Source organism: Bombina bombina, chromosome 7, assembly GCF_027579735.1.
Source record: "Bombina bombina isolate aBomBom1 chromosome 7, aBomBom1.pri, whole genome shotgun sequence".
Classification (NCBI taxonomy): domain Eukaryota; kingdom Metazoa; phylum Chordata; class Amphibia; order Anura; family Bombinatoridae; genus Bombina; species Bombina bombina.
In genome coordinates this window covers 534,823,512-534,833,791 of record NC_069505.1, presented here as the reverse complement: position 1 = coordinate 534,833,791, position 10,280 = coordinate 534,823,512, and the positions used below count along the sequence as shown (strand labels likewise).

The following is a 10,280-nucleotide window of genomic DNA, read 5'->3' as shown; positions in this document are numbered from 1 at the left end:
GATCCGGATGAATCGGAATATGAAGATATGCATCCTGTAAGTCTATTGTGGACATATAATGCCCTTGCTGAACAAAAGGCAGAATAGTCCTTATAGTCACCATTTTGAAAGTTGGTACTCTTACATATTGATTCAAAATCTTTAGATCCAGAACTGATCTGAATGAATTTTCTTTCTTTGGGACAATGAATAGATTTGAATAAAACCCAGACCCTGTTCCTGAAACAGAACTGGTATGATTACCCCTGATAATTTCAGGTCTAAAACACACTTCAGGAAAGCCTGAGCCTTTCCTGGGTTCGTTGGAATGTGTGAGAGAAGAAATCTTCTCACAGGCGGTCTTACTCTGAAACCTATTCTGTACCCCTGAGAGACAATACTCTGAATCCAATGATTTTGGACTGAATTGATCCAAACATCTTTGAAAAATTTTAATCTGCCCCCTACCAGCTGAGCTGGAATGAGGGCCGCACCCTCATGCGGACTTGGGGGCTGGCTTTGATCTTTTAAATGGCTTGGATTTATTCCAATTTGAGGAAGGTTTCCAATTGGAAACAGATTCCTTTGGGGAAGGATTAGATTTCTGTTCCTTATTATGTCGAAAGGAACGAAAACGGTTAGAAGCTTTAGATTTACCCTTAGGATTTTTATCCTGAGGCAAAAAAACTCCCTTCCCCAGTGACCGTTGAAATGATTGAATCCAACTGAGAACCATATTATTTATTACCTTGGAAAGAAAGAGATAGCAATCTGGACTTAGAAGTCATATCAGCATTCCAAGATTTAAGCCATAAAGCTCTTCTAGCTAAAATAGCTAAAGACATATATCTAACATCAATTTTGATGATATCAAAAATGGCATCACAAATTAAATTATTAGCATGTTGAATTAATTTAACAATGCTAGACAAATCATGATCTGAAACTTGTTGCGCTAAAGTTTCCAACCAAAAAGTTGAAGCAGCTGCAACATCAGCCAAAGAAATTGCAGGCCTAAGAAGATGACCTGAATATAAATAAGCCTTTCTTAGATAAGATTCAAGTTTCCTATCTAAAGGATCTTTAAAAGAAGTACTATCTTCTGTAGGAATAGTAGTATGTTTAGCAAGAGTAGAGGTAGCCCCATCAACTTTAGGGATCTTTTCCCAAAACTCCAATCTAACAGTTGGCAAAGGATACAATTTTTTAAACCTTGAAGAAGGAATAAAAGAAGTACCAGGCCTATTCAATTCCTTATAAATCATATCTGAAATAGCATCAGGAACTGGAAAAACCTCTGGAATAACCACAGGAGGTTTATAGACATAATTTAAACTTTTACTAGTTTTAATATCAAGAGGACTAGTTTCCATATCCATATCTAATGTAATCAACACTTCTTTTAATAAAGAAAGAATATACTCCATTTTAAATAAATACGATGATTTGTCAGTGTCAATACCTGAGGCAGGATCTTCTGAATCAGATAGATCCTCATCAGAGAAAGATAAATCAGTATGTTGCCGGTCATTTGAAATTTCATCAACTCTATGAGAAGTTTTAAAAGACCTTTTACATTTATTTGAAGGCGGAATGATAGACAAAGCCTTCTGAATAGAATCAGAAATAAATTCTTTTAAATTTACAGGTATATCTTGTGCATTAGATGTTGAGAGAACAGCAACAGGTAATGAACTACTACTGATGGAAACATTTTCTGAATGTATAAGTTTATCATGACAACTATTACAAACCACAGCTGGAGGTATAATCTCCACAAGTTTACAGCAAATGCACTTAGCTTTGGTAGAACCGTTATCAGGCAGCAGGAATCAAGCAGTAAATTCTGAGACAGGATCAGATTGAGACATCTTGCAAATATAAGAGAAAAAAACAACATATAAATCAAAATTATCAATTTCCTTATATGGCAGTTTCAGGAATGAGAAAACATGCAAACAGCATAGCCCTCTGACATAGAAAAAAGCCAGAGGCAAAAGGAATGGAGTTTTAAATAATTAAAATATTTGGCGGCAAGTATGACGCACAACAAACAGAAAAATATTTTTTGGCGCCAAAAACGTCCGGAAACGAAACACTCACGTCATAGATGACGCAACCTTATGAAGGACTCTGCATCAAATAAGACGCCGGAAATTACGAATTTGCTTCAATAAACGTAGGTTTGTGCCAAAAAAATCTCACGCAAAAAATGACGCAACAAATTTTGGCATTTTGCGCCCTTGCGAGCCTAATTCTGCCCACAAATTTAAAAGATAGTCAATTGAAAAAGAGACTATACCCAAGGTAAGAAATAATTTTTCATAAAAAAAGCATTTCCCAGATATGAAACTGACAGTCTGCAAAAAAGGAAATATACTGAAAACCTGAATCATGGCAAATATAACTACAATACATATATTTAGAACTTTATATAAATACATAAAGTGCCAAACCATAGCTGAGAGTGTCTTAAGTAATGAAAACATACTTACCAAAAGACACCCATCCACATATAGCAGATAGCCAAACCAGTACTGAAACAGTTATCAGTAGAGGTAATGGAATATGAGAGTATATCTTCGATCTGAAAAGGGAGGTAGGAGATGAATCTCTACGACCGATAACAGAGAACCTATGAAATAGTTCCCCATGAGGAAAACCATTGCATTCAATAGGTGATACTCCCTTCACATCCCTTTGACAATTCACTGTACTCGGAGAGGAATCTGGCTTCAAAAAATTGCTGAGCAGCGCATATCAACGTAGAAATCTTAGCACAAACTCACCACCTTCAAAGGAGGCAAAGTTTGTAAAACTGAATTGTGGGTGTGGTGAGGGGTGTATTTATAGGCATTTTGAGGTTTGGGAAACATTGCCCCTCCTGGTAGGATTGTATATCCCATACGTCACTAGCTCATAGACGCTTGCCAATTACATGAAAGAAATATATATACATTGTACAATCAGCATTTATCTCTATTGGTAAAAAGAAAGCAGAGTGATTGAAAATATCCATACATCTGATTGGCCATCTATGAACATGTGATGATATGACACAACGAAGACTTGATTGACATCCGTTTCAGCAAATAGCCATCTACCTTTTCAGCAAATCATTATACAAAGGAGGGATTAGTGAGATGTTATAACAGAGTTCAAATTCAGAGGCACGCCCCCCCCCTTTGAAGAAGCATTGTGAAATGCGCGTCAGGGGTGAGATACTGGGAGTACTTATCTCCCCTTTTTAACTTGCTTGAGCTTAGCCTGATCATTTATTTGATACCTATTCTTTTCTCTATGACTTTCTTGCAACTTTAGAGAGCTATAATTGTGAATGAGCTCCCAGATTGAAGGAGCCTAGTGCTAGATTAGGGTTGTTCTCATGCTTTATATCTCCAGACAGGAGTATATATAATTATGCAAACATCCTATTGGCGAATAATATTTACAGTGATTGATTGCTGAGGGAATTCCCTTTTTTATACAAAGTTGTGAATATAGAACAGATAAGCTATTATCACTATTTTTACAGGCTATCACAAAGTGTTTTTAAATTGTCCTTGGGTGTTAACTCTCATGCAAAGGATTGCCTTTTATTATTTTATGTTTTATATTTTAATGATTCTGTGTATTTCTTTTGTAATATTGATTAAGTATGTGTGTAAGCTTACTTTAAAGTTGTATCTTTCAACTAAGTGAAACTTTAGTATTTCTTAAGCCAAAACACACACCTCCGCTGCAATATAGTGAGCACCGGCTTATTTATTTTTGTTTTCATTATTTCACTATAAAATAGCATAAATGAAGATGTTTTGTGTTCCTTGAATAAAGTGCTTTCTGTCACACTTGCAGAGCAAATAACATGTATTTGTATCATGATTACACCTTTATACCTTGCACAGAAGAAAGTCTACAGCAAACTCCAATAGCTCTTTGTAGGATTTTAAGACAGGTTTGGCCTCTTGAAATCACCTTTTTGGTCTGTTTTTAGCTGTTAACATTGTTTTCTCTATTTTTTTGGGAGGGTGTGCTAAGCCCAGGTGGTAATAAACACATTTTTTTATAAAATAATCAGTTAAAATTACATAAATCCCTATATATTTATTTTATGTTATGGTAGAGCATACAATTTTAAAGGGACAGTCTACTTCAGAATTTTTACTGTTTAAAAAGATAGATAATATCTTTATTCCCTATTCCCGAGTTTTGCATAACCAACACTGTTTTATAGATATATTTTTTACCTCTGTGATAACCTTATATCTAAGTCTCTGGAGACTGCCCCCTAATTTCAGTTCTTTTTACAGACTTGTATTTTAGCTAATCAGTGCATACACCTAGATGACTCCATGGGAGTGAGCACAATGTTATCTATAAGGCACACAAACTAATGCCCTCTAGCTGTGAAAAAATGTCCGTTTTCAAGGGATAAGAAATTATCATATGAGCCTTCCTAGGTTTAGCTTTCAACTAAGAATACCAAGAGAACAAAGCAAATTTGAAGATAAAAATAAATTGGAAGGTTGTTTATCAAATGTGCTTAATTCTTGTTTATGAAGAAGCAACATACTACTGAGAGCTAGCTAAATACATCTGTGTAGCCAATAATATATATATATATATATATATATATATATATATATATATATATATATATATATATATATATATATATATATAGCCAACAATCAGCAGCTTGTTCCCAGCAGCTGCTCCTGAGCCTACTTAGGTATGATTTTCAACAAAGGATTCCAAGAGAATGAAGCAAATGTATTTTTGATTGTAACTAAGTGCTGGATTTTTAAACATTGGTTAACCTAATTTTGTTAGAATCCTTCCAAAAGTTAGGTCAATATACTCACACAATTCTGTCATGTACGTATATCTACAGGGAGTGCAGAATTATTAGGCAAGTTGTATTTTTGAGGATTAATTTTATTATTGAACAACAACCATGTTCTCAATGAACCCAAAAAACTCATTAATATCAAAGCTGAATAGTTTTGGAAGTAGTTTTTAGTTTGTTTTTAGTTATAGCTATTTTAGGGGGATATCTGTGTGTGCAGGTGACTATTACTGTGCATAATTATTAGGCAACTTAACAAAAAACAAATATATACCCATTTCAATTATTTATTTTTACCAGTGAAACCAATATAACATCTCAACATTCACAAATATACATTTCTGACATTCAAAAACAAAACAAAAACAAATCAGTGACCAATATAGCCACCTTTCTTTGCAAGGACACTCAAAAGCCTGCCATCCATGGATTCTGTCAGTGTTTTGATCTGTTCACCATCAACATTGCGTGCAGCAGCAACCACAGCCTCCCAGACACTGTTCAGAGAGGTGTACTGTTTTCCCTCCTTGTAAATCTCACATTTGATGATGGACCACAGGTTCTCAATGGGGTTCAGATCAGGTGAACAAGGAGGCCATGTCATTAGATTTTCTTCTTTTATACCCTTTCTTGCCAGCCACGCTGTGGAGTACTTGGACGCGTGTGATAGAGCATTGTCCTGCATGAAAATCATGTTTTTCTTGAAGGATGCAGACTTCTTCCTGTACCACTGCTTGAAGAAGGTGTCTTCCAGAAACTGGCAGTAGGACTGGGAGTTGAGCTTGACTCCATCCTCAACCCAAAAAGGCCCCACAAGCTCATCTTTGATGATACCAGCCCAAACCAGTACTCCACCTCCACCTTGCTGGCGTCTGAGTCGGACTGGAGCTCTCTGCCCTTTACCAATCCAGCCACGGGCCCATCCATCTGGCCCATCAAGACTCACTCTCATTTCATCAGTCCATAAAGCCTTAGAAAAATCAGTCTTGAGATATTTCTTGGCCCAGTCTTGACGTTTCAGCTTGTGTGTCTTGTTCAGTGGTGGTCGTCTTTCAGCCTTTCTTACCTTGGCCATGTCTCTGAGTATTGCACACCTAGTGCTTTTGGGCATTCCAGTGATGTTGCAGCTCTGAAATATGGCCAAACTGGTGGCAAGTGGCATCTTGGCAGCTGCACGCTTGACTTTTCTCAGTTCATGGGCAGTTATTTTGCGCCTTGGTTTTTCCACACGCTTCTTGCGACCCTGTTGACTATTTTGAATGAAACGCTTGATTGTTCGATGATCACGCTCCAGAAGCTTTGCAATTTTAAGAGTGCTGCATCCCTCTGCAAGATATCTCACTATTTTTGACTTTTCTGAGCCTGTCAAGTCCTTCTTTTGACCCATTTTGCCAAAGGAAAGAAAGTTGCCTAATAATTATGCACACCTGATATAGGGTGTTGATGTCATTATACCACACCCCTTCTCATTACAGAGATGCACATCACCTAATATGCTTAATTGGTAGTAGGCTTTCGAGCCTATACAGCTTGGAGTAAGACAACATGCATAAAGAGGATGATGTGGTCAAAATACTCATTTGCCTAATAATTCTGCACTCCCTGTATATCTATTTATATTAATAGATAGAGAGAATGAGAGAGGGAGATGGGGGGGGGGGCGTGATATTCAAAACCTCTCTGCCCAGGTGAGATTTTGTTAAATCCAACTCCAGCACTGTGAGATACCTAGTTAAATTTAAAAAGGCATATTTTGCTTTATTTCTCAAAGGGGCATTCCCTGCATTTCTGTATGTGAAGGAGAGAGAATCCCAGTGCAGTATAGCACTGCATGACATGAGAGTTCTGCTGCTTTTACACTTTGCACTTTGTATTTTATATCACTATATAATTGAAATGAACTTTTATTACATTTAAACATTGCGCTTTCTATTTTGTATTTTATTTTGTATACAGCATGGTATTTAGGATTGTGATTTTATAAATTTTGATTATGCCTTTACAGTTTCTTTGTAACTTTAACAAATTAGTCTCATACTTTGTATATTTAAGTGAAATCTTTTACAAATTAGATTGCACTTTGCATTTCTTCTCTTTAAATTGAAAAACTTTAAGATTCCCAATCCTAGAAGTCCTCTCAGGGCTGGGATACAACTTATCATTTTACCACTATTGCCCTGGATATAAATAATTCACCATGCAAGGCCTTGGAGAGCAAAATCAGACACACACACACAGAGAATATAGTCTAAGTCTGCTCTGTTTATTTTTAACATGGATGCTGTTATATAGTATACATCCCATACATTGTAAATTGACACAGAGAGGCATCAAACACGCCCATTATTACAAGTTAGTTAGTGGAAATTTACCAGTTTCAGACAAAAGACCATTTGTGTTTAATAAGATCCAAAGTTGTAAATTTTCAAACTTGAGACAGAGAGAGATAAAAAATGCATCTGCCTGAGCTAAGATATGTGGTTGGAGCATTTTTTAACAAAGCAAATGCTGAGCTACACAAAGTTATAAGATAAAGATGTTCCCTGTAACAGCATACAATTAGGAGGCTTAGTTTCATAGCATAATAAATGTCAGGATTAGTTCAGAATGGCTGAATAGATACAATATGGAGACAGGTTGGTTATACATTCTTACAGCCAGAGAACTTCTCTAGTTTGGAGAGAGATTATAGGACAGAGTTCAGAGGGGCTGAACTCATTGAATTTTCTAAGAAAAGGGGAATAACATGGAAGTTTCAGGACCTGATATTAAACCTCTTTGCTCGTTAGATATTCTAAAATTATCCTCCAGCACTGTGAGACACCTAGTGAAACTTGCAAAAGACAGATTTTGCTATACTTCTCCAAGAGGCGTTCCTTGCATTTCTGTATGTGAAGGAGAGATAAATCCATTGCAATATAGTACAGCATGACATCAGAGTTCTTCGGCATTTATACTTTGTATTTTATATCACTTTACACTTCAGATTAACTTTTAGTACATTTAAACTTTGCACTTTCTATTTTGTTTTTTTATTTTGTATACAGCAGTGTATTTAGGATTGTGATTTTACAAATTCTAATTATGCTTTGGCAGATTCTGTGTAGCTTTAACAAATTAGTCTCATACTTTGTATATTTGTGTGTATCTTTTACAAATTACATTACACTTTGCATTTCTTCTATTTAAAGGCTATGTAGTTTTCACTACAATTTAACTTGCTTTTATCTATTTTTTAGCATATATTACTTTACTGTTAGTTAAAATACGTGTATTGTGAAATTCAAGCTTCACCTGCATACAGCGGGTCAGATACATAAGTGAGATCAGCTTGTGTAAACTGCTTACAAAATTCCCCAAGACTGGCAAGAGAGCATAATACATACCCTGGGAATTCCCCTGTTCAGGCCAGGGAACTGCCCTGTCCCTTCCACTTTCTTAAACTATCAGTTTTAGTATGCAATACAGCAAATACAAGGTGCAATGTAATTTTTAAAGGCTATACAGAAATATATAAAGCATGATCCTAATTTGCTAAAGTAACGCAGAAAGTTTCAAAACAATCAGAATTTTTAAAAATCGCTGCTAGTGCTCAAACTTAATGTATTAAAATATAAATGAGAAAGTGGAATGCTTAAAGCAATAATACTGAAAGGACCCAATTAGAGTGTGACATTATATAAAATACAATGCACAATGTATAAGTGTAACAAAACTCATATCTTGCAGTGTTATATTGCACTGGGCTTGTCTGTCCTTCACACACAGAAATGAGAGAGATTTTGCAGTTCTGGAGAGTTCCAGTCTTTTTCTTTTGAATATCCAGAGAGTTTAGCAATTGTGAAGTCTGAACTGCAATTTATCTCCAAGCTCCAATTGTGTCCTGTTTGAGGGGAACGCTAATCCCAGCATTGGATCAGCAATTCCTCTTTATGACAAGAATGGGTCATCATGCTCTCACAGGCAGAGATCATTCTTGTTCTTTGCATGAAAGAGGTTAATGTAGTTTATAGTGTATGGGGGTCTAACATCATTTTAATTAGACTGTTCTCATTTTTTTACTCTGCAGATTAAATATGAAAATATTGAAACACATCCAGAAACAACATTTAATCATTTTTCTACCTTTGTTTTTGCTAAGTATCCTTATTTCTTTTGTCTGGAAAGGACATAATACCTTTCAGTATGGCATCCAGTGTCAAACAAAAGAAACAACTAAAAAAATAATGGAATCAAACATTTCCAATTTCTCTATATCTGTACAAAATGCTGAGAAAGAACTCCTTGTTTTGATTTGGGTTTGGCCTTTTGGCGAAAACTTCCCATTGGACAGATGTCAGAAGCAGTACAATATTTCTGGATGTAAATTTACAGCAAACCGGAGTCTGTATGATACTGCTGATGCTCTCATTATTCATCATTTTGATATAATGTATAACAAAAAATCTTTGCCCCAAAAACCAAGACCTCACTTCCAGCGTTGGGTGTGGTTCAACTTGGAACCTCCATTGATCATTAGGAACTTGCATTTTCTGGACAATCTGATTAACTTGACCATGACATTTCGTAAAGATTCTGATATCTATATTCCCTACGGTCATGTTGAAATATTGAAGGAGCCTCGAAGCTTCAACATTCCTCCCAAATCTAAGTTAGTGTCTTGGGTTGTAAGTAAATGGTACCCTGGTATTCCACGTACTGCATATTATGAGGAACTGAAGAAATACATCCAAATTGATGTCTACGGAAGACAGAACAAACAGCTAAGGCGGGAAGATTTCCACAAAACTATTTCTCAGTACAAATTTTACTTGGCCTTTGAGAACTCGGTTTATAAAGACTACATAACTGAAAAATTATGGTCAAATGCATTTGATTCATGGACTGTGCCTGTGGTGCTAGGGACATCTCGTAAGAATTATGAGCTTTATATACCCGGTGATTCATTTATTCATGTGGATGACTTCTCTAGCCAAAAAGAACTGGCTGATTACCTCCTGGAGTTGGACAAAGATGATGAAAAATATAGGAAATATTTTAACTGGAGGTCCTTTTACCAGACTCGATTTGACACAGGATGGCCTCTTTACTATTGTCAAGGCTGCAGAGGGATAATACAGGCAACAGAATATCAGGTTATTCCTAGTATAGAAAACTGGTTTCTAGAGAAATCATAGTATCACAAAATGTAAGATATATTCAAAAATTATATGGATTCTAGGATTAGAAAATAATGATTTACTTCTTTATTTATATTCTGTTACAGCCCTCAATGAACACAAGAAAATATGACACTTAAATTCTCAATCTGTTCTGAGATCCGATAGAGCATAAACATGCTGTTTTCGCACAGGTTCAAGTAAAACAAAAAAGAAAACAAAGATATACAACAACATCTAATAAAATAGGACTATAAAACTGATCATAATATAATTCAAACAGTATATATAAC

At 35.7% G+C, this 10,280-nt stretch overlaps 1 protein-coding gene across 1 annotated transcript; it reads left to right on the top strand.

The window, feature by feature from the left end:
* Window positions 1-8,904: 8,904 nt before the first annotated feature.
* Window positions 8,905-10,005, top strand: LOC128636504 (4-galactosyl-N-acetylglucosaminide 3-alpha-L-fucosyltransferase 9-like). The gene has a single exon (XM_053689510.1). It carries the CDS (start codon window positions 8,905-8,907, stop codon window positions 10,003-10,005), a length of 1,101 nt encoding a protein of 366 aa, XP_053545485.1.
* The last annotated feature ends 275 nt before the right edge of the window (window positions 10,006-10,280 follow it).

Bases quoted from the DNA above. Each gene is read 5' to 3' on its own strand.
- LOC128636504 (XM_053689510.1), top strand. From the start codon at position 8,905: ATGAAAATATTGAAACACATCCAGAAACAACATTTAATCATTTTTCTA.